Genomic DNA, 24,928 nt, shown 5'->3' with positions numbered 1-24,928 from the left:
AACTCAAGGCCTAGCTTATGGTAACTGAGGGGCTTGGACAAGGGCAGGCAATTTGAGCAACTGCATCTCAGACTCAGCCTTTCTGAGCTGGAGAGCAGAGTTCAGCCTTTCCAGTCTCCCGATAGCCACAGCACAAGCATTTCACCTGTTTTTCCTGTTGAGAGGAACCTCTACCCACAAGGATATACCTTTCCTTCCCTAACACAAAAGAACCACCTACACCAAGATCAAACTGATTTTAGGAAAACTCCAGGGCCAAAATATTAGTCTTCTGGGACCAAGACTTAGGGCCAGGTCCTTGCCAGGAGGAGTGGGGAGTGTCTTGGTTTATTGAGAGTCCTGGCACACGTGTCTCTGAGCTTCCCATATACCTCTGTAGACGTCTGTGTACTTGAGCTTGAGAGGGATGTATCTGAGCAACTTTAGATCCTTAATGATTAGAGCCTTGACTTATGATATGGCGGCTGGGGAGGAAGATGGCTTAGTACGGTGACACTCACCAAGCACTAGGTAAATCACTTACTCAGTTTTTGCAATTAAGAATTCTGTTGCTACCCCTACCTTGTAGAAGAGGAAACCAAGGCACAGGTAGTAATTTGGGAGGGGCAGTAAGGCCTAGCTTCAGAGTCTAGGTCAATTCTAGACATCAAGACTCTGGGGCTTCATTCCCACACTGCCTGATCTTGCCTGATCCTGGGGCCTCCCATCAGACCCATATGCCTCACAGGTAAAGGAAATGCTCCAAGCATCCCTCAGACCATTCCAGTACACAGAGTCCAGACCAGTCAGCCACCTCTATGGTTTTAAGATAAAAGCTAGTGTTGAGGCATGCATTTGCCACCCTAGTGCTAGGGATGTGGAGATAGGCAGATCTTTGGGGCTCATCGATCAGCTAGCTCAGCCAACTTGGCAAGCCTCAGGTCAGTGAAATACAGTCTCAGATGGATAGTACTGGATGATGCCAGGAACAACACTTGAAGTAGTTCTAAGGTTTCACACTGAAATCTACACATATATGCAAGCATCCACACACCCAACACACACACACACACACACACACACACACACCCTCACACACTTGAGCACACACACACACACACAAATTGTGACTCTTTTGTTCTTTAGTCCTTAGAAATATAAACGATGTCATTTTAGGTCCCAATCACTCTATGCTTTGGGGGAAGGGGGGTCCAGTTCCTCCTGCAGGAAGCCTCCCTTACTTATCTGGTAGACACTGAATCTCTCCTGTCTGAACACACACAGACTCTAATTCCTCTGCTCTGTTAACTCCCTCCTACCTCTGCCTAGCTACTTAGTTCTAGCTTTACTCTTAGCCATGGCAGGGTCCAGCCGCAGGGGTCCAGCCCTACCTTCTTGCAAACAGACGCCCTTCCAGCCTTGACTGATACTATTAATAAACCCCATATTTTAAAAAGCCCAAACTGGCCAGACATAAAGCAGAAGTGGCTTTCTCTATAAAAAGGGAGCAACGAGTCACAATCCTGTCTGGAGAGGTCCTTCAGCACCCCCATCCCTCACTGCCCCACCCCCTTCAGTCACTGATGGAGCCCCGCTGTGCGCCAAAACTCAGCCAACCAGACAGCTTTCACAGCTCTGTGGAATTCTGCCTCCGTTGTCCCCCACGAGAAAAACTTATGGAGAGGTCACAAAGTCTGTGTGGAGTTAGATTCCAAACTCTCACTCTTAGCTTTGGGGTGTTTGTGTCGTCCGCATTTTCTGGGGCCACCTGTTTGGAGCCACCCAGAAGCTTTCTTGTCCTTCCTGTGACTGGATCTCTAGTGATTGCAGACAGTTCCTCTCCTAAGTGCAGTGGTCTTCCAGTTCGGAGCTTTCTAGAAGCTGCATGTCCGGCCACAACGCTTCCCCCGCCCCTCCCCCAACCCCAAACCACGCAGGAATGTTGTTTCCAACTGTGCCCTGGGATCAGAACGAAACCCAGCTTGTTACAAGAGGCCTTTCATCTGCAGGCGCTCCCAGAAGCAGCAAAGGACAGGAAGGCACACTTGTGTCCCCAGTCTGGGGTAACACATCACAGTTCAGACCTACTGGTGGGGATGGGTCTCTACTTGCACTCCTCCAGGGCACCTGTCCAACTGTTACCACCTCTGTCCCTTCCTAACGGTCTCAGCTAGGGCCAGTGCCAGTCAGAAAGAGCGTCAAGGCCGGCAGCCAGTACCCGGCCAGTTGGTTTCTTAGGGTCTGGCTCAATTCTGCCACACTGTGAACCGGCCAGGAAAACTTTCGCTAGCCGCAGCACAGCGGGGCTGGCTGAAGCTGCGCTGGGTATGGCAGTGTGGAGGCCTGAGCCGGGGTACCGCAGGCTTAGAGCCTAAAGGCTTGCCTTTCTTCCCTTCCCACGGGTGCTGGGGTTCCCTCTGCGCCCCCACACCTGGAGAACATTAAGCAGTGTCGGGCGTTTCAGTGGCAGCGGCTTCCCCCGAATTACTGAATAATTGCGTAATTCCGAGTGCGAGTTGGGGATACTCTGTTCCTATGCTAAGTATCAAGTATCTTTCCCACCGGTGGGTCCTAGGCTGAGGGATTGTGCCCGCTGCCTGTGGTCGGGATGAAGAGGGCTTGCCAACGCTTAGCTGCTGAACTGGAGGGACTCGGAGATTCTTAGGGCTCCTGGGTCTCCGGGGATCACCATCCTCTGGCTCTCTAAACATCAGGATGTTTCGCCTCGGGTAGCAGAAGGGCAGTCCGGTCCGGTCACCGCTCTCTTCGCACAGATCTGTCCCCTCCCCAGCTGGGAACTTGGACCCTCGGCAATGGAGGAATACCCCAGTGGCCCGGTGGAGGTGGACACGTGGGAACTTGTTCCCACAGCTGCATGGGGGCACCCAAGATGTTCACTGGTTCCAGAAACTCAAGTCCCCTTTTCTCTTCCCAAACACACCAAATTCCTAGATTTTCCTCGGCACACCTCCCTCCTTTGCTATCTTGACCGGACGGGGGACGGTTTAACAGCAGCCGGTTCCCTGCATACCCGTGTCCCCAAGTAGTTAGTGCCAAGGAAGGTGAATCTCATCTTTCTCCTCGCAGTTGGAGCTGAGGTCCTGGAGGACTAGGGAGGGGCTCCCGGAAGCAAAGGGAGGCGAGGGGAAAACGTACCTGGCCAGAGGCTGAGGGTCCAGGCCACCAGGAGGCCCCTAGGCAAGTCCATGGCCCGCGATGCAGCAGCGGGTGTCGCGATGGTCGCGGGGCTGCGAGCCAGAGCGACAGCCACGATGCGTGCACTGTGTCCCGAGCCTGAACTGCTCCGGGCTCCCACTCCCTGTCAGCGGCACAGAGGAAGTGGGAGGGCTCCAGCAACGGGGAGGGGCGCAGACACGCGGCAGCCCTGGCTCCAGGCCAATCTTGGCCCCTCTGCCACCTGGGCAGGCAGCAAGCTGCTGCCCCGTTCTCTCCATGTCGCTCCCACCCAGTCCCATCTAGGCTCAGGATCATAATAGATGATGTCTCCTGGGAGCCAGCCACCTAGCCAGTGGAGCACCTGCCTATCATCCATCCCCACCAAATCAGGGTCTGCCCAGGAGTTACGGTGTTCATTTCCTAGGGGAAAGAGCTGCATAAAGACCATAGGGGAACCTAAGATGACCCGCGGTCACTCTGGGACAGGTCTTTTTTGGACAAGTTGTATGTATTCCCCCTCCTCAAACCATTTTGACACACTCTCTTGTCTTCCCATTTCCTGGGACTTAAAAAGTCCCACGGTGCTTCTCGGAACCCTGGAGCAAACATGGAGTACCTCCAACTTCTACTGCCCCAGACTTCACACCTGAACAATTCCAAGCAAACAGGAGGACCACGGACTGCCACTGATGGTCCAGGAAGCTTCTCTTTGGGACCCAGACACTGCTCCCTAGCCACTGTAGTCATGGGCAGTTAACTTCAATGCACATTTACTGCCCAAACTTTTAATCAGGTTTTGGACCACAGTCTGAGGATGTGAAGGCTGGCCTTCCCAGCAGAGGAGGAGCAGAGGAAGCCAGCAAGGGTAGCCAGTGTAGAAGCTAGAATAGGGAGAACCTTCTCAAGGCTCCATGTGGATCTGCAGATATGTGCTCCTCCCTTTCTCTACTTGTCTTCACTGCATTTCACAGAAAAACCTAATGGCAATTTATGTATTTGTTCTCTCTCTCTCTCTCTCTCAAATCTCCTTGGTTTGTAACGACACTTAATCCCCCCTTTCTAGAGCATAAGGGGTTAGTGGATGGATGGACAGGTGGGTGAGAACAAAGGAGGAGCAGTGGGAAGGTGTCTCAGAGAGAGAGAAGGACTTCCCAGAAGAGTGGACATTCAGGGAAAGTCTTGGGGATAAGTTAGGTGTTGAGAAGGTCCACTATCTGCAAAGGCTGAGGAAGCTGTTTTTATCCTGGGGGACTGGAGAGGGGGGGAGAGAGAGAGAGAGAAAGAGGAGGGAAGAGGGGAGGAAGGAGAAGAAAGCAAAGGGAAAGAGAGGAGAAGCAGAGAAGAGAAGGCATGGGTCTTAGGGCTGAATCAGTGTTCCCACCCTCAGGCCAAATTTCAGAAAAGGATGGTAGGAAAAAGGAACAGGCTTTCTCGCTGTTCTAGAAGCTCCTGTAGATCAAAAGAAGCAACTTCTCTTTCTCCCTCTTTCCTACTTCTATGTCTTCTGTCAAGATAGGACAGGGGCTAGGGCAGGCATGGGCTGGAGGGAGCAGCAGGCTTGGCCTGGGGACGAGGCTGACACTGGATGGCCTGTCAGGAAAACACTAGTCATTTTCAATCCTTGCAGCATCTGGTTTAAAGTTTAGGCAGTCGTTAATAATGTTAGTTAACAATCTTTTCAGTTTGCTTTGTGGTACTGGAATGGAACCCAGGGTCTCAGGCATGCTAAACAAGTGGTCTGCCACACAGAGACATCCCCAACCCTTCATTATGAAACTCTATTATTTGTGTGTGTGTGTGTGTGTGTGTGTGTGTGTGTGTGTGCTCACACACATGTGCAGGCCAGAAGGTAACTTTGGGGATCATCCTTGATCTATCTCCACTTTTACTTTTATTATTTAAGAAATTCCAGGCATGTGTGTGTGTGTCTGTGTGGGTATGTGTATAGGAGTGCAGGAACCTAGGGAGGCCAGAGGCATTGGAACCCCTGAAGCTGGATGTAGGTGGTTGTGAGTCACCTGCCATGGATGCTGGGAACTGAAATCCTGTCCTCTGGACAAGCAGTAGGCACTCTTAACTTCTGAGCCATCTCTCCAGCCCTTCTCCACTATATTTTTTGAGATAGGCTCTCTCATTGAACCCAGAACTTACCAATTAGGCTAGGATGGCTGGGTGGCCAGCTGCCAGGATCTTCCTGTCTCTGCCTTTCAGGTGCTGAGGTCACAGATGTGCTCTGCCATGTCCAGCTTTTATGTTCATGTGGGGATCTGAACCAAGTCCTCACTTTACACTAAGCATCATTTAAGGCACACGGACAACGGTGGGTAAATGGGAATTTCCCAAAGTGGATTCCAAGGCTATGAGGAACTCAGAGAACTGGATGAAGGGATTTTTGGTAGTTTGGCTTTGAGCCATTTAGCAGCACCATGGCACCTATCAACTCTTTAAATGTTCAGTGCTCATATCCATCTGTAACTGTGATGGAAACACGTCATGCAGTCCACCACATACTTCAACTATATTTGCAGGATTGTGTCACCATGACCACTAATTTCACAATGCTGTCATCATCCCCCAAAGAAACCCTGCACTCATGAGCCACCAGTTCCCTTCACCCCAGCCCCTGGCAACCACTAACCTTTCTGCCTTTGTGGATATGCATGTTCTGAGCATTTCATGTACATGGACTCATCCAGAATGAGGCTTCTGTGTCTGGCTTCTCTCATTTTGTAATGTCTCTAACATTCAAGCATGACATGGCGGTGTCCACATTTCGTTTCTTTTTGTCACAGACGGCATTCCATTGGATGACAGCACCACAGTGTTTATCCACTCTTCAGGTGACGTTCTTTGGGGTGTTTCCACTTTTATGGTGAGTAATGCTGCTACAGACATCTAGGTACAAGTTTACATTTGAATTTATATCTCCACTTCCTTGGGTAACATAGCCACACAGTGTGACAATGGCCCAGGCTTAGGCGATCCCACAAAGCCTGGCCCTGTAATAAACCATGCCATCTGGGTTTGTGTAAGGTCATTCTCCGTGATACTGGTATAGAAGTGACAAGGCCCAGCAGTGCACGTCTGCCATTGCGGCCCTGTCTTTAAGTGATGCATGACTGTGCTCAGGAGTAGCATTGCTGAGAGTAATTCTATATTTGATTGCTCGAGAACTCCCAACTTGTTCCCACAGTCTCAGTGCCATTTTGTGTTCCCACCAGCCACCTATGACTGCTGTAAGGTAGCGTTTTTCTCTTTTGAAATCCACCTCACAACAGTGACTTCATTTCACCCTTCCAATAACCCTCTGCAAGGGATTGGTCCATTTTTCCGTACATAAAGACATTACATAGGTGAAGATTCTTCCAGGTTCAAGGGATAGGCATTCAATACTCACCGAAAGAAATAGAAAAGCAAAGTAAGAATCCTCATGCAAGAAAGTGAAACATTGTGCTAGCTGCAGGCGCTGGGCTAGCTGCAAGCATGGCAGGATTGAGAGAGTCAAATGTATGCCCCACTTTCTTCTCTTAGGTTCATTTCATTCTAGTCTTCTCTCCCTCAGCAAAGTTTTCTCTGCCTTTCTAGAAAGATGGCAGGCTGCTTTCCCAAGTGTTGTCTTCATTGATTCTAAAGGGACAGAAGCAACCTTCCCTCCTAGATCCAGCAGAGAAGCCCAGGGTTTGGGCTCACGCCCTCCACTGAACAAATCATAGTGTCTGGAGGACATATTATAGCTAGCCCAGTCTGGGACACACACCCATCCTTGGGGACTTGGCACAATGACTGACAGTTCTGCCAAGACCACATATTATAGGACAGGAGTTCTCTAAGGAACCAGAAAAGGGGTTTCTAAGGCCTGCTGGACACAGCCCATAATTGCCAAAGTCACTACAAACATCTATGGTTCAAGCAACGGCAGGAGAGTCACTCAAGTCCCCACAGCACCTACAAGCAGAGCTGTGAAGGAAGCTCAGAGACGCTGCTGGCAGATTCAGAACTTGTCATGTCTCCTCCAGAGGAGGAGGTAGGCATTTGACACCAGGACTGCTGGAGCAAGCAGCCCCAAAGTCCCACCTGTGGCTTCTCTAAGAAAGAGCTTGTACTAGGCAGGGACCAATGGCAGGGGTCGGATTTTCTAGGACTGTTAATCTCTTCCAGGACTGTTAAGCTCTTCCAGCTAAGTACTTGAGGCAGCCTGATCTGCCTTTGCTTTGGTGAGGTGCCTGGTTTCTACTCTTTCTCTGGCCTGTCACCTCTGGGACTGTGATCAACTGCCCCAGTTTGTTTTGGACTGATGGATTTCCTAGGTTGCTGGATGTCCAGGGTCAAAATTGAGAAGATGGCAGGGAGTGACCTCAGTTGCGAGCCAGGGGCAAGGGAATTGTAAGTTTGAAGGTAGCCTAAGATGTACAGTGACACACACACACATTCCATCACGCATCCACTTCACTTTCTCCAAAACTTTCTCTGTCCCTTCTCCAAGTCTCTGTCCCAAACTCTCCTGGTTACTTTTCTGCAACCCCTCTCCTCTGCTCCAGGAGCCCCCAGTGCAGCCAGTCTCCATATATTCGAGACTCCTTAGAGGCACTCCCTGGCTTCCAGGTGTCTTTCTGCAGTCTAGTCACCTCTTACAGACACGGCCTCCTGTCCCTGTTGGTTTGTGTTTAGGAAAGGCAGATTCTGGTTTTTTTTTTTTTTGTAAATAAACTTGAACAAACTTACAGTTCCTGGAATACTCATCTTTTGTGCCGTGGGAAGTTGACTACATTTCTTAGGCACCCCTTGGTCTCTGTTTCTCTCACCAGGTCTAATCACTAACAGTGAAGTGAACAGGGCTAACTCTGAAGACAGGCACATGCCCCAGCAGAGTGTGTCACCCAGCCACTTCCTGCTTCACCGTCTATTCTGAACTGTGGGGCCAGGTGGGAGCCAGCATTCGCCATACTCCTGCCCCCTAGCCCCAGTTGTATCCCCCTACTGAGGGCGATGATTCAGCTCCGTACACAGTCTATACTGAACCCGGGAGTTATTCTGAGATCTCTGATTCTCAAGCCACAAATATGTTCAGTATTTGCAGGAAAGATATCAAAGGAAAGAATTATGTCCCGAGCACAAACAAGACACGCAGGGCAGAGGAATCTCCCGTCAAAGGCAAAGCAAGGCGCAGAGTATGGAGAAAGCAGACGGCCTGAACGCCCTTCAGGTGCAAATCAGCAGCCTGAGAAGCGACTTCTCTCTCATTTTTAAGAATGTTTAAAAAATTACTCTTTGTCCATTCCATACATGTACCCAACATATCTTGTTCACAGCCACCCACGCCCCTTCCATCCACCTTAGGCTCTCCCCTCACACTTCCTCTCTCACCTTCATGTCCTCATACTCTCTTAATAATCTGCTGAGTGAGCCCTGTCCGTGCTGCCTGTGTGTGCGTGGTGTGTAGGGTCACTCACCCCTGGAGCAAGGGCAATCTGGCAGTGGCCACACCCCCTGAGAAAAATGGTTCTTTTTTCTCCAGAAACCATCAATTTTCAGTATCTCTTCAGCTAGGCATGGGGCCTCCTGAGCACCCCACCCCAGTCTGGAATGCTGACTTGCTTGATCTTTTTTTTTGGGGGGGGCATAGGTTCAAGATGGTGTTTCTCTGTGTAGCCCAGGCTGTCTTAGAACTTGCTTTGTAGACCAGGCTGGACTCAAAATCAGAGATCCACCTTCCTCTGCCTCCTGAGTGCTGGGGTTAAACGTGTGTGTCATCACACCTGGAGAGGCTGCCTTGATCAGGTTTGTGGGGCTAACCATGGCTGCTGAGGGTTCATGAGTGCAATGCACGCCATGTCCAGAAGACATCATGATACAACGCTCCTCTCCGTCTCTGGTTCTTACGTTCTTTCTGCCTCTTTTTCTGTATTGCTCCCAGAGCCTTGGAAGAGGGTTCATATAGATGTCCCATTTAGGGCATAGCGCTGATGAGACTTACTTGAACAAAACCTTTGACAAATATTACAATAATGCATGCCTGACAACCTAGCATTTGGGAGGAAGAAACGGGGCGGGGGGGAAGCAGGCATAATCTTAGGCTACTTAGGGTGTGTGAACTACATGAAACCCTGTCTCAAAAATAAACAAGTAGAAAGAATCGCCTCAGGAAATCACCATGGCAACACCAACACCATGCAGAGTTATCTTAGCAGAGCACTTTCCATGGACTAAATACTGTCCATACCCCATGTTCATTTTCTTAGGGAGATCTTCAAGACTTCCACACTGGATGAGCATGAACTGAAATATCTGTCAGGAAGCAGCCATGAAAGTTAGGGTCTGCGTGAGCACGTAAAGATAAAGATGGATGTAGCAAGGACACTCAGAAATCAGTCATCATGTTAATATGATGTGGGCAGAGAAAAGAACTCCCATGATGCACAGTGTTCGTGGCCAGGGCACAGTGGGGCTCGAGATCAGCAGCTGAGCCATCCGGTAAATGTTTTACTGAGCATCATGCTGAGATGCAACAGCAAACCAGATGTGGTTCCCAGCTCCCTCAAATGCCCAGACAGACACGGCCAGCAATGGCCAATATAACAGCGACCCTTGACAGCTACTTGTTGATCTGGGCACTTCTCTTAGCTCAGTTCCCATTACCATGGTTCTTCTATGAAGTATCTAGTATCAATTCTACAGATGAGGAACTTGAGACAAATTCACATGGGCATGGAACGTGGAACAGGAAGAGCCAGGATTTGAATCCGGTCTTGCCTGACCCCTGATTCTGAGTTCCCAACTTATAAGCTTCCTTGCTTTCCTGGGACAGGATGGACAATGAATGAGACTGTGATGGGGGCTGTGATAGGAGTGTGAATATAGTGCTGGGGGCAGTGTGGAGAGGTCAGGGAGGGTGGTCACAGCTGAGTGGGCCTTGCAATGGGAGCTTTTCAGGGGAAGGATAGACATTCTAAGCAGGGGAAATTACAGCATACTAGAGTTTACAAAACAACAAAGAGCTGGGGTGGGGAGGTGGGGAGTCTGGGGCTCAGGTGGTAGAGTGATTGCCTAGCATGTGGAAGGCCCTGGATTCTATCTATATAGCACTGCATAAGGCTGGTGAGGGAGTGCAGACATCTGATCCCAGCACTTGGGAGGTGGGGCAGGAAGCTCAGGAGTTCAGGGGTATCCTCAACTATATGTAAAGGATGAGAGCCATCTGAGCCATTTGAGACCCTGTCTCAGAACAAACATGAAGCATGCCATATGGTATAAAAGCAGTTAGAGGTGGCAGATGTGTGGGACCAGCGCAAATCCTGGTTTCAGGCTTCTTAGCCCATGGCAGGCGTCAGTTCCCTCTCGACTCCTGATGGGTCCCCTTGTGAGCAGCTTCCTCAGTCTTAAGCCTCTGTATTAGCAGGGGAGGACTATTCAGATCGGCCTCATGTGTGGGTCTCAGGAGGCATGATCAGAGCATACATACATACATGTGAATGTGTGCATTCACACATACACACAGACATGCAGACACATATCACACCACACCACACAGGAATTACACTGTTTATGTCCAGCACAGTTCAGGTCCATGTCACAGCGAGAGCTCACCCCTAAGGGAGTCTTGTAGGTGTCCTTAGGGCTGAGTCCTGCTGTTCTTCACAGTGGCCCTGAGGCCTGTGCCTCTTTCCCACACTGTCAGCTGCCACCTGGGAGTTGTGAGTCTAAAGTGACAGGGACAAAGCCCCCAAAGGACACTCTTTTGCTACACAGAAGATCACGGACAAAACTTGCACATTTTCACAGTTTAAAACCAAATTCTAAGGGGGCAAATCTTAGACTTTTGAGGGAGGGTTGATAAAGAGATAAGCACAGGGACATCACCCCAGGCAAGTTATGGCGGACTTTCAGTGCTGTGGTGACAAATGTGGTCTTTATTTCATAGGTAGTGAAAAGGTTTAATGGGCTGAAGAGATGGCTCAGCAGTGAAAAGTCTCTACTACTCTTGCAGAAGATCTAAGTTCCATTCCCAGCACCAGTCAAGCAGCTCACAACCACCTATACCTCCAGCTCCAAGGGATCTGATGCCCTCTTCTGGCCTCCAAGGACACAAGCCCTCATAGCCACATACAATTGTAAAACACAGTATTTTAAAAGACGTTGGAAGGTGAGCAGGGAGAAGGGAGGTCTATGCACCCTCGACAAACAGGAGGAGATTCTTGCTCGTGGCCATCCTAGGCACCACTCTCGCTTCTGGCTTGTTGAGTCAGTCCTCTGTGGACATCACTCAAACTTCTGTAAAGACGGTGTCTTCCTCCCACCTGGGCTCTGCTCACCATAAAGTCCCTCACCCTAGTCTTCTGCATGCAGACCTGAGAAACCTTCAAGGCCCTGAGAAACCAGGCTTCCTCCTGCTTTCCTTGTTTGATTTTCTACCTCACTCTCAAACAAGCCATTGGAAGTACACCCTAGCATACCCCAGAATGTGAACAGCAGGACCAACAGCCTGGCTGACACTCACAGACCACACATCAGGGGCTTCATGGAGCGCTTTACAGGACTTTATTCACCCTCCTCTGCCTGCAAGGAATGCCTATTCCCTCTCAGACTCTGTTCTCTTGGTATCCTCCACTCCAGTGAATGCTGGATCCTATGACCTTTATCTACAACTTGGAGCTCTGTCTGCAGTCTTTGAATGCTGGGTAATTAATGGGAGCAATCTTCAGTCAACAACCAAGAGGCCCAGACTCTTACTCTCCTGAGAGACGTCTTCAAGGAGTGCTTTTCAGAATCTTCCTGGGGAGCCAGTGTATCATGCCCCACAGTCCAGCAGTGGCACCTTCTTATGGCCACACCCTGGGCTGCCTTCCTTCCTTATTCTGACATTTACCTTGCAGTTCCTAGAGAAAACTGTGAACACTCAACCTTTGATTTACAGCATAACTCAGTCTAAGGCCCATGGTTATAGCAGTGAAATAGCTTGTCTCAGGCTCCACAGACAGAAAGTGGCAGAGGCAGGATTTGAACCCAGGGATAAGTGCAGCATTGATGGTGTTCCCACCCACTCCAATTGCACTGCTTTCAGACCCACTCACACCTGGGCAAGTGCTTAGAATGTTGAAGAATGCTGGACATATTGGCCTTTGGGAGTCCAGCTCCAGACCCAGAAGAATTCACACACACACACACACACACACACACACACACACACACACAATCTGAAACTATTATCAGCCACTTACTCACAGTGTGAACATACTTGTTACTCTTCTCCAAGATCCCTGAGCAGAGTAGATACCTTAATAAGGATTATGAAGATATTACAATGCAGGAGCCCCTGGCCTGGAAGAGAAACACACCCATGCAGGTACAACTGAGAATGTCATAAAAGTCAGCAGGCCTCACTGTCCATTTAGCTGAGAGCCAGCCTGGCCGCCCTCTGAATGAATGTCCTGGGAGGATGTTAAGAGGTCAGCCAACATCCTCAGCTGCGTAACTAATCTTGGAAGATGATACTCAAGGTAAATACAGACTCAAACAAACCACGAAAAACATTCGTGACTGCAGGACCAGTAACAAAAGTCACACTGTGATCTCAGACGCCAGCCAGACTTTCTGGCTAACTTCACTAAACCCAGCATCCAGAAGGGAAGAAAAGGGCTGTTCCTCCTCTATGTGTATTTCTGCCACTGGACTGAGGGGCTTGCCTTATTACCAAGGAACATTACCACCCATGGGAGCCTACTTAAAGCTAGCTGGTTCCCCATTTGCTTCTGCAAGAGTGGCGTCCCACTGCCCTGTGCAGGTCAATCCAGATTGCCCCAGCTGCTGCTGCTCATCTCAAGCATGCAGCAGAAATAAACATTCCCCCAAGCATTCTGCAGCTGGGACCAGAGGCCAAGTAGTAGTGGCTGGATGTATGCTGGGTGGGATGATACAGTTGGTGCTTGAGTAACAAATGTCTCTGTGAGTATTCTTTGTCTCTTTTGGGTGTTAGTGAGAAAAAGATGGGTGCCAGTCTCTAGAGAATGTCCTATTCAGTAAAGGCTAAACCCTAAACATGTCAAGGAAGATGGCTGTGAGGAAAATGGAGACAGCTGCCTTTGTCTCGACAGAGCTTGAAACAGGCTCAGCCAGTGACTGGTGCTTCTGCAATTGCTGTAGGATTGTGTGGTAGAAGTCTATTGACTGTCGATGTTACAGGATCTGGTATAAACTCTGGGTGTGTCCATGAGAGGGGGTTCTTGATTGGGTTAACTGAGGTGGTAGACCCATTCTAAATGTTGGTGGCACCTTCTATGGGCCGGGGTCCTAGTTTCATTTCTGTTGTTATGACAGAAACACCATGACAAAAAGTAACTCAGGGGAGAAATGGTTCATTTTATCTCACAATTACAAGTTATAGTCCATCATAGGAGGGAAGCCAAGGCAGTAGAAACTTAAAACAACAGGTCACAACTCATCCAAAGACCAGGAACAGAGAGAAATGAAGGTATACATATTTCACTGTTCAGCTCACTTTCTTCACTGTTATATAATGCAGCATCCCCATCTAGGAATGGTGCTAATCACAGTGCCTGGGCCTTCCCACACCATTTAATATAACACAGGCTATCTCCCATACACATACCCACAGACTAACCTGATCTAGACAATCCTTTGTTGAGACTCTTCCCAGGGTCTAGACCAGTGGTTCTCAACCTGTGGGTCGTGACCCCTTTCACAGGGATCACATATCAGATATCCTGCACATCAAATATTTACATTATGATTCTTATCAGTGGCAACATTACAGTAGCAATGAAGATAATTTTATGGTTGGGGGGTCACCATAAAGAGGAACTGTATTAAAGGCTTGCTGGCATGTCACGCTGACAGTTAAAATAACTACCACAGTTGAGGTCCTGGGCTATGTGAAAAAGAAACAGCCAGCTGAGCAGCAGTGTGCCCTCCCTGTCTGTTTCCTGACTGTGGGTGCCATGTGACCAGCCACCTCACACTTCTGCTTTAATGGACAGTACCTTCAAACTGTCAACCCTTTCTTCCTGAAGTTGCTTTTGTTAGATTTTTTTTTTCACCATCAGGTTGTAAAGTAACTATGCAGGGTCTCAAGGAGCTTGGGCTCTGGGTTAGAGGGTCCCTGTCAACAGCTGGAGGACTTCTCATTTACTGCCAGCGTACACCATGTATAAAGTGAAAACAACTCAGCACCAAGTTCTTACACAGCACTACCCAGGTGTCAGGAGCTAAACTAAGCATTTGATCTATTTTAATTTTTATTGATGTCAATAAGATAATGTCATTTCCCTAAATATTATTTTTCAAATTAATATTAATAATAGTTTTAACATTAATAATCACAGCTCTGAGAAGCTGGTACTATCTTCAACTCCCTTTTTACACATCAGAAACCAAGGCACAAGTGGTACTAGCTTGGGACTCTTAGCTGGTGCTGATTGGAGCTTGGAGACGCCCTTAGGCAAACTGGCTATGCTACTTTTTTTTTTCTTTCTTTTTCCTTTTTATTTATTTATTTATTTATATGGGTACTTTGACTAGCATGTACATCTGCACACCAGAAGACGGCATCAGACACATGTGAGCTGCCATGTGGATGCTGGGAATTGAACTCAGGACCTTTGGAAGAGCAGTAAGTGCTCTTAACCACTGAGCCTTCTCTCCAGCTCCATGATCGTGTTACTATTGACCACTATTGCTTCTGCCTCTGCAGATGCCACAGGCAACACATGAAATTTGGCCTAGCAAGGGCTGGGCTTGGTGCCCACCCGGTGGCGAACCCTCAATAAATGTTAGCTTTTATTATTAACAGCACACGGTGCAACATAAAGCAGACTAGTCAAGCTTCCTGCCTCATTTGAGATTCTTAATGATGCCTGACATTTGTTTAGTTGTGTCTATAATTCTAAAAGCTCTCCCAAGGATGTGCCCTATAATCCTCCCTGAAGTCCATGAAGGCAACAGATGGCTTAGAAGGCAGGAGAAGGTCAATGGCCTGCAGAGGTTCATTCCACCATCCAGCAAGTCTTTATTGACATCCCAGAGCTTGTGCGGGCTGAAAGACACTGCAGGCCCAAAGGTATGTGACTTGTAGTATGGCTAACTCAGATTGTGTTTACATAAACATTTCAACACCCAGCTGTCTAGACTGTGATACAATTCAGTAAGTGCTCAGGCTCTGCTGTATGTAGAAGCGATTGGAAGGGATCACTACAAAGGCGCATGTCATAGGCTCACAAGGTCTCCCACATATAAAGAATAAAACTCACTGATCAGGTGTCAGATAATAAAACCTAACATTTGAACAGAAGTTTCTAGCTCATAAACAGCTGCAAACTCATTTCAACTTGTGATACCCTCCTCCCAATTTTTTTTTAAGTTACTAAGGGTGTAATGTTAAAGACACCTACCTTATTCTAGCCAGAATTCTTGACTCTTTTTTTTTTTTTTTTTTTTTTTTTGAAGCTCCACATCTGGATCCCTCTTACACTCATCCCTATACATCTGTGATGGTTGATTTTAGGTGTCAAGTTGACTGAATTAAAGGATTCTCAGTTTGTAAATAATTATTCCTAGGAAGAATGCCTGGTTTCAAGTCTCAGCCACAGTGCTTACGGATTCTGTGACTTTGGGCCAATTAATGAAGCTCTTAGTGTTTCTTAAGCCCTCTGTAGTAAGTGGTAGCAGCTGCTTCCTGGGACTCCTGTGAAGATTAAAGAAACTACCATATGTACAGTGTTGGGAAGAGTGCCTTGCCTGTAGTAACTGATGCTTATTTATATGAAATAAAAGCACTATATAGTTGTAGCCTACACATATTGTGGAAATGTAGCTCTCCTTAGAGTTTGGTACATTTTTTGCTTTATAGATTTTTTTTTTAAGGCTAAGTTGTTAGGTGCATACAAAGTAAGTATTGTCCTGCCTTCTCAGTGACTAGAATTTTACATTAATTCTTTAGCAATGCTTTTAGTCATATACTCTGTTTATCTGGTATTATAACATGATTTTACCACTTTTCCCCTGATTCGTGCATGCATGGGCTTTCATTTTCCTGTCTTCGCTCTCAATCTTTTTTAGCTTTGTGTTTTAGACATACTCATGTAAGTAGTACAGATTTGTTTTAAAACCCAATCTGTTGTACTTGCTTTTAAATTGATGCGTGTATAAGTTACTTTTCCTGATACTGTAAAAAAAAAAAAAAAAATACCTTGAACAAAGGCAACTTAGATATGTGTTTAATTTGGATCATAGTTCCAGAAGACTAAGGGTTAATCCTGGTGGAGGGCAATCCCAGAAACAGAGGGGTGAGGGATAGCAAAAAAGAGAGAAGGGAGGGAGGGAGAGAAGGGGGAGAGATGCAGGAGATGAGGCTATAAGCCCTCAAAGTCCACCCTTTAATGATGTACTCTTCCAGCAATGATGTACTCCTCTACCCCCTAAAGGGTCCATAACCTTGCCAAACAGCATCACCAGCTGGGGACCAAGTGTTCAAATACCTGAGTCTGTGGGGAATGTTTCTCAGTCAAACCGCAACAATGCACTTAGTTCATTTACATTTAACCCCAACCATGGCAACAATGAAATTGAATCTACTGTCTTAGTATTTGTTTCTTTCCCCCACACTTTCTTGTTCCTTTTGGAGTGGAATTTTTGTGATCATTCTGTTTCCTCTTCTGTTAGGTTAGAAGTAGTAAGCTCATTTGCTACTCTTTAGCTGTCCCCTAGAGATCCCACCATGTATAATTGATCTGTGAAACTCCAATAATGAGAAGCACTTTGAGCTTCTTCTCAGACAATTCTTCAAGGCATCTGTGTTGCCTTTATTACACTTACAATTTGTTACAAGTGAAAAGGATTTATTTTAGTTTTAAGTACGTGTGTGTCTGTGTGTCTGTGTAGGGTATGTGAACATGAGTGCAGGTGCCTATAGAGGCAGTAGAGGGCACCAGATCCCCCAGAGTTGGAAAAGATCATGAACTGGTACATGTGTACATGTGTATGCTGGGAATCAAACTTCAGTCTCCTGCAAGAGCAGCATGGACTCTTGATTGCTAAGCCATCTTTCTAGTTCTCATTCCACTTTCTATTTGCAGCTAGTCAGTTTTTGAACTCATCCACATAGTTCCCCTTTTTATTGCTTTTCCAGCTTCTTTGATTTTCCAGATGGAATCGTATTACCTTTGTCAGGAAAATGCCATTCAAGCCAGGCCTAGTGTTGCATGACAGTAAAACCAATAACTTAGGATACTGAGGCAGGAGGATCACAACTTCAAGACCTGTGGGTTTCAGAGTGAGTTCAAGGTTTGCCTGAGCCACTCAGTACTACCCTGTCTCAAACTGAAAAGTTGGGGGTGGGGATGGGTAGAAGGACCTGGACATGTAGTTCAATGGTAGGGCATTTGTTTAAAGTACCCAAAAAGATAAAAGAGAGAGAATGCCATTTGATACTTCCTTTAGGATTGGATTTATTGTGTCAAATATTCTCATTTATATAAAAACATTATTTCATTTTTATTTTTTATTTCTTGAGATTTGCTTTCATTGCATGTGTATGGGTGTTTTACCTGCATCTTTGTGTATGTACAACTTGTATATCTGCTGCCCACAGGGGCTAGAAGATGATGTTGGATCCCCTGGAACTAGAGTCGCAGGTATTTGTGAGCTGCCATGTGGGTGCTCGGAATCAAACCTGGGTTATCTGCAAGAGCAGCCGGTGCTCTTTAACCACTGAGCTTCCCCTCCAGCCTCTCACTTTTATTCTTAAAGGTGTTTTCTTGTGGCATGGAATTCTAGGTTGGCACTGTTCCTTTTCCTCTGAGTGCACCAAAACTCACCAGCTCCTGAGTCTTGTTATTTCTGTTGAGAAGTCGGCTGTCATTTTAAGCCTATTGCTCCTTTAAAATGAAATATCCTTTTTTCTTCTTTATACCTGATTCTTGTTAATAACGGCATTTAGAAGTGGTGCTTTATTGTGAGTTTATTCTTCTGAAATGAGCTTGGTTTCATTTACATTTGAACTTAAGCCCTTTCTTGGTTTTAGAAGCTTTTCAGTCATTGCCTCTTACAACGTTAATGCCCATCCATTTGCTGTCCTTCACTACTGGTGTTCTCAGTGGTGAAGCGCCTCTCTCTCTCTCTCTCTCTCTCTCTCTCTCTCTCTCTCTCTCTCTCTCTCTCTTTCTCTCTCTCTCTGTGTGTGCGTACACGCATTCATGCACACTTGGATGTCAGAGGACAATCCTGGGTGTCAGTCCTTGCCTCCCAGCTAATTGGAGGCAGGGTCATGTGTTCAAAACTACATATGCCAGGCTAGCTGGCCCACAAGCTTTTGGGGCCCTCTCCTATCTCCACCTCTCAGCCCCCTGTCTCCATCACTAGCTGGGTCCACAGACACACTATTGCCTCCAGCTAACTTGGGTCCAGCACTCTGAGCCTGGATCCTCACCCTTACACAGAAAACACTTTACCAACTGAGCCATCTTCCTAGGCTACAAAAACATTCCTTACGCTCTAATTTTTTTGAAATTTCAATTTTTAGTTTAATAATTCCTATTTGACTTTTTATAGTTGTTAAAATTGTAGTTCTGACTCTTTCACATCACGACAAATCTTTTAAAGTCCAACTCAATAAGCTGGAATCTGAGGGTCTTTTTCTATTGTATGATGTTTCTTCCAATCTTTGTACAATGTAAGTCATTATAACTGAAAACTGTGAAGCTGGATTGAAGACTTCACCTTGACTCTGTAGATAGGCTTATCTGTTACTGGATTCTGGAAGTCATTCAGATGTGTTAGTTATATTATAGGGCCTGGAACTCTCTTGCCAGATGCCTTCTAGGCAGACCAGGGCCAGGGTCTATGTGAGGCAGGCTTTCCAGCAGTTACTTTTCTGTGCTTGGAATAGCCTTCAGGGCTTGGAAGATCTTCATCACAAACCACAAACCATGACATTTTCCTCTATACAAGTATCACGGAATGTTTCCTATAGCTCAGCCGCCTCCTCTGGACTTGCAAGTGTCTCTGGGGCCCCAGCAGGCACCCATGCTCTGCCAGCGTTGCCTCCCTGAAGTTCTTTCCTCTTTCAAGTCTTAGACAGCACAGTTTTTCGTTTTTCTACCTTGATAGTTTTCCCACACTTTCAAGCTGGCTTTTCTAGAAAGTATTTTGCCCAGTTTTGCAAATTCTCCTTAGAGGGAAACTTTGCCTAGATCACTCAAGCTGTCAAACTAGAAACGTGATTCAAAATATGACAATGTTGTTTCCTCATGGCGACCCTTAATAGCTCATAAAGCTTGACAAGAATCTACTAATAATTTCGTATTTCCATTCAACCACTTCTGGTACAGAAATTTTGTTCAATAATATCTAAATGAAAATTCAAGAAAAAGGATATTTTATCTATTCAAGAAATATTTACGAACCATGTGCTGTGTCTGAAGAACTGGTGTAGGCAAAGTGTGTATCCTCTCTTCTTTCACAAAGAGTAGAAGGACAGGCAGGATGTGGTGGCACACACCTTTAACCTCAGCCCTCAGGAGGCAGAGGCAGCCAGATTTCTGTGAGTTTGAGGCCAGCCTGGTCTACATAGTAAGTTTCAGGCCAGTCAGGGCTACGTATGGAGACTGTTTCTCAAGAGCAGAGGGCAGGGATGGAGACACAAAGTGTTTTACTTTTTAAAAAGCTGCTCTGAAATGCGATGTGAGATGGAGAGGAAAATTGGTTGAGAACAATCGATTGCAACAGGAAGGTGAGGGGGGATGCCAAGTGCTGCATTCATTGTGTCGCTTTGTTTGCAAGAACCAGAAAATTAAGCCCAAATGGATTTCAATAATGCCTGACTGCATCATCCATCACAAAACAAGAAGCCCAGGGGCCTCTAACAGAGGCCATCACGTCTCTTGCTTCTCATTATTCTTGGATTGATTCAAGATGGCAGCTGAAATCCTATCTATTCTGTGTAACCATGACAACATGGGATGAAAAAGTTACCCCAAATCCCCTAATATACCTTTCCACTTTTTTCACTGGTCAGAACTGGGATCTATGCCCACTTCGGCTCTAAGGGAACAACTGGGGGAACAAAATTAATATGATGAAGGCTGGAGACATGGCTCAGCAATTAAGTGGACATCTGCTCTTGTTCCTGCAGAGGACCTGAGTTCAGTTCCCAGTACCCACCCCAGGTGGCTCGTACCCACCTACAACTCCAGCTCCAGGAGATCTGACAGCTTCTTCTGACTGCCACAGGCAACTGCACTCATGTGCACAAGTCTACACACATATATAATTAAAAATAGAAGAAACCTTTTAAAAAATATTCCAAGATTGTCATGGTGGCTTAGCCAAATTGTAACCTGATCCTGCCTATGTGGGATGCTAATTCCTCAGCAAAATTTGGGAGGCTTGGGCAAAGGAGTGGGGGGAGGAAGAAGAGGAGGAGGAAGAGAAGGAGGAGGAAGAAGAGAAGGAAGAGGAGGAGGAAGGAGCTGAACTGAGTTTGGAAAGCAGCCAGTAGTGCCCCTGTAGGTAGATGATGGCAGAGATGAGACAGCACCAAAAGAACTATTAGGGCCACAATTCCCAGGGTTTTCCACATAGGTGCTTTTCACTCAGACCCCGAAAACCAGCAATAAAAAGCCAGCATGACTGTACACATGCTAGTCATGCAGACTTGACGTTAGCCTGGTGATGGAGACCCTGTTCCGATCCTTTTACAGTGACAAAATGGAGTCACAGAGTATTGAAGAGTCTATGGGAAAACAGTGGTTGGTAGAGCCTGGAGTTAATCCAAAGTTGCTTGTGACTTCTTTGATATACTGTTTTGGGGAGGTTTGCCATTATTCTGATGTTTTGGAAGAGGAAATTGAAGTTCACCTGCTTATTTGTTTCTCAAAAAACTCACCTTCCCTACTCCAGGGGCTACATCAGACTCCAGGAAGGTGTTGCCTTTGACCTCATGATGCAGACTAGTTGGATGGTATGCATTGGAAGTGCATGGCACAGAAGGAAAGGGGGCTGCCCAGAGACTCACAACTGTGTGGCATTAGGTGAGTTACTCTCTTATCAGCCCCTCTTTGACCCATTGATGAGGGGTGATTTCAACCCTTGGGTATGGGGAGAGCTGAACATGGCACACCTAGATGATATCAGGTCACAGCTTCACAGCCTGGAGGAGGGAGCTCATACTGTGCAAGGGAATATAGATGCATTTGGGACAGAGTGAGTGTGCTGGCTTGAAAGAAAATGACCCCCAAACTGAGTGGCACTATTAGGAGGTGTGGCCTTGCTGGAGGAAGTGTGTCACTGTGGGGGCGGGCTTTGAGGGTTTTTTTCTCAAGCTTCACTCAGTGTGACAGTCAACCGACTTCCTGTTGCCTGTCTATCAAGATGTACGGACTCTCAGCTCCAGCACCACATCTGCCTGCATGCATCCCACCATGATGATAATGGACTGAAGCTCTGAACTGTTTTCTCTATTGGAGTTGCCATGGTCATGGTATCTCTTCCCCACAGTAGAAACCCTAACTAAGACAGTGACTGACAGGGACTGTGTGAGGCTGGCTTTGTAGCATCAAGCACATGAGGTGACTCTAGGATGAGAGCCTCTGGGATGAGGTCCTCTATAATGAGAGTCTCTAGGATGAGGTCCTCTAGGATGAGAGCCTCTGGGATGAGGTCCTTTAGGATGAGGTCCTCTATAATGAGAGTCTCTATGATGAAGTCCTCTAGGATGAGAGCCTCTAGAATGAGGTCCTCTATGATGAGAGCCTCTAGATGAGGTCCTCTAGGATGAGGTACCACAGAAGGATAGGAATGACTTGTTTGAATACTTCTGTGGTTGTGAAGGGAACTGGAAGTTGCTATTCTGGGATAAACAGAAACTTCAGCTAACCTACCTGACTTAGGGGACTCTGCCTAGGGAATAGAATGGGAGGGCAATTTGCAGTGAGGCCATTTAGCAACTTCCTGATGTCGCCCATGTCAAAGCAGCATACAACACCAAGCTTGAACTTCAGGCCTGATATTAGGTCATTGGTTCTTCTTTTTAAAATATTATTTAGAGGACTAGAGAATGGCTCAGTTATTAAGAGTGTTTGTTGCTCTTACTTAAGACCTCGATTCAGTTCCCAACACTCACATCAAGTACTCACAACTACTTATAACTCCAATTCTAGGGGATTTGATGCCCTCTTCTGGCTTCCCAGGGCACTTACATATGTGGTACAGAGGCAAACATAAATAAAGTAAATCTTTAAAAATTACACACACACAACACAACACACACACACACACACACACACACACACACACACACACACACCTTGGTATGTAGTCTTGGCCACTCTGGAGCTTGTTGCGTAGAATAGGCTGGCTCCAATTCACAGAGATATGTCTGACTCTGGCCTCCTACTGGGATTAGAGGCAGAAGCCACCATGCCTGGCCCTTTATATTTTTTGAGACAAGATCTCATATAGCCTAGGCTGGCCCCAAATTTACCATGTAGAAGAAAATGACACTGAATTTGCCATCCTCCAGCCTCCACCTCCCAAGTGCTGGCTTCACAGGAGTGTATCACCACACTTGGGTTTACAGCGTTGGGGATGGAACCCAGGGCTTTGTGCATGTCACTCACTATCTTGGTTAGGGTTTCTGTTGCTGATACACTTTACCAACTGAGCTATAGCCCCAGACTCTCCGTAGGTTCTGCACCTTGGTGCATCTGTAAAATGGGAACAGTGGTGCCTGATTCAACTCTTTGTGAGTTTTAAAGGACGTGATGTGAGTTAACAGTTTATCATGAGAATAGACACAGGGTGAGAGTTGTTACCAACTGCCAAGCACGGGGCTGCATTTGTAGAGTCAATGTTGCTGCAAGCAGAGAGCTCAAACAGGGTTCATCCTTTATTCTGGATACAGGAAACTGCCTATAACATCAAACATGTCTCTTACATGATAAGTGCTGGTCTATTGATCTGCCTATCTAACGTGAATGCATGCTTCCCCTTACTCGTTCATGCATTCAGCATGTTTTGAGTGCCTACTGTGCAACTGGTGCTGACAGTGAGATGGTCTTTTATAAGCTCACAGTCTGACATGGGAGGTGTGGCCTGAGTACTGTGTGCCACACCTTTGGAAGTCAGTGTCTTGGGTGGCACAGTGGACAGAGCTGGAGGTGAGAGATGGATTGTAAAGACTCTGAGACTGTTCTCTGATGAAGCCCATTGGACTAGCTAGCTTCCATTCCACCCCATGACACTGTGAGCTGATGACCCCTCCGGCCCACAGGGAAAGAGAGAGCTCTTTTACTGAGATCCCTAATAAATGTCAGGCTTTGAGTAAAAAGTACCTGGGACACAAGGGACTCTGGGGCCTAAACCGTGGCTGTGCCTTGCTGGTGTGTGACTGCAGGCATGTCACTTCCCTCCCCTGTGCCTCAGCTTCTTAGGGCAATGAAGGGTGGGCTCTGCAGTCCCGAAGACTCCTTTTACCTAAGGCTAGAGCCCATTACTCCAAGGGAACACCAGCTGCTCATTGCCCTGGGCTTCCCTTTCCTCCTTCCCTCCCCTCCATAAAACTTCTACACAGTGCTTGCTTTGGCAGCACACATGCAAAAATTAGAATAATACGGAGTAGATGAGGATGGCCCTTGTGCAAGATAACACACAAGTTCTTGAACTGTTCCATATTTTAAAAATAATATATAAAAGAAAACTCCCTACACATCCGGGTACCCTCTCATATACATAATGCACTGCTGGGCAGGGACCAACTCTCTCAGAAAATTACTCCCAGGAGGAAAATGAAATGAGGCAACAGCGAGCAAAACACAAAAGCAGTCAAAACAGAAGGCCACTGCTTGCCGCTTTTCTGTGTCTGAAGCAGGCATATTTGGTCAGCCTGGCTTTTTCCTGAGGAAGACTCGTCTTTCAATTAGTTGTGTCATGGTCTGGAGGTTCCATATTTCCAAACTCTGTGTTTGGAATCCTCTCACCACAGTATTTCAGAAAGAAGAGCCAACTTTGCAGTTCTCTCCAAATCTACTTATTGCCCGGGCATTGGGGAGGAGCCGAGACAGGATGAGAAGATGGAAACCCAGCTGGACCCCACACTTTCCATGCAGGGCAGCTTCCCAACCACAGCAGCAGAGGGAGGATGGAGAGGAGGACCTGGGGCACCTGCCTCCAGCAACTGGCTGTGTAACAATATAGAAGAGCGAAGAGCAGCTTCCCACAGGCTCTCTTGCTCCCTTGTGTTTGGAGTCTGGCTGTAGTCAGAATGTCAAAGGGGGAAATGGTGTATGGAGTCTTCCTCACCCTCCCAGCCTGGGCTCCCTTTTCTCTCTGTGGAAAAAACAGGTTCTTTCTTTTGTATTTATTGTTTTATTCTTCTCTCATATAGCACACCCTGACTACAGTCTCCCCTCCCCACTCCCCTCTTCCCAAGATCTACCCCCACACCCCTTCTCCCTTTAGAAAATAGCAGACCTCCCAGGGACGTCAGCCAAACATGGAATAATATGCTACAATAATATCAGGCACATACCATCATATCAAGACTGGAAGAGACCACCCACTAGGAGGAAAAGGGTCCCATAAGCAGGCAAAAGATACAGAGACAGCCCCTGCCCCTACTATTATGAGTCCCCCAAGAACACCAAGCTACTCAGCCATAACATATAGGTAGAGGATCTAGTCAGCTTCCATGATCTCTGTAAGACCTCAGTGGGCCATGATCTGGTGGTGTCCCTGTCCCCTCTGCTTCTTCCAGACTCCCCAAGCT

The 24,928-nt window shown here is 47.0% G+C and overlaps 1 protein-coding gene and 1 non-coding gene across 2 annotated transcripts in view; one reads left to right on the top strand and one right to left on the bottom strand.

Moving 5' to 3' along the window:
* Positions 1 to 3,234, bottom strand: part of Itga11 (integrin subunit alpha 11) — a 94,058-nt gene extending 90,824 nt beyond the window's left edge. The window contains exon 1 of the mRNA XM_051197707.1: positions 3,136 to 3,234. Within this exon, the coding sequence (XP_051053664.1) occupies positions 3,136 to 3,187 (52 nt within the window). The 5' untranslated portion in view covers positions 3,188 to 3,234. The remainder of the gene's footprint in view (positions 1 to 3,135) is intronic.
* A 20,499-nt stretch (positions 3,235 to 23,733) lies between these two features.
* Positions 23,734 to 23,839, top strand: LOC127232042 (U6 spliceosomal RNA). Its single transcript, XR_007835340.1, has one exon. It is a non-coding gene; the product is annotated as a U6 spliceosomal RNA (small nuclear RNA).
* The last annotated feature ends 1,089 nt before the right edge of the window (positions 23,840 to 24,928 follow it).

The sequence above is a fragment of the Phodopus roborovskii genome, unplaced genomic scaffold (assembly GCF_943737965.1).
Source record: "Phodopus roborovskii unplaced genomic scaffold, PHOROB, whole genome shotgun sequence".
Lineage (NCBI taxonomy): Eukaryota > Metazoa > Chordata > Mammalia > Rodentia > Cricetidae > Phodopus > Phodopus roborovskii.
This window is presented reverse-complemented; position numbering and strand designations above follow the sequence as displayed.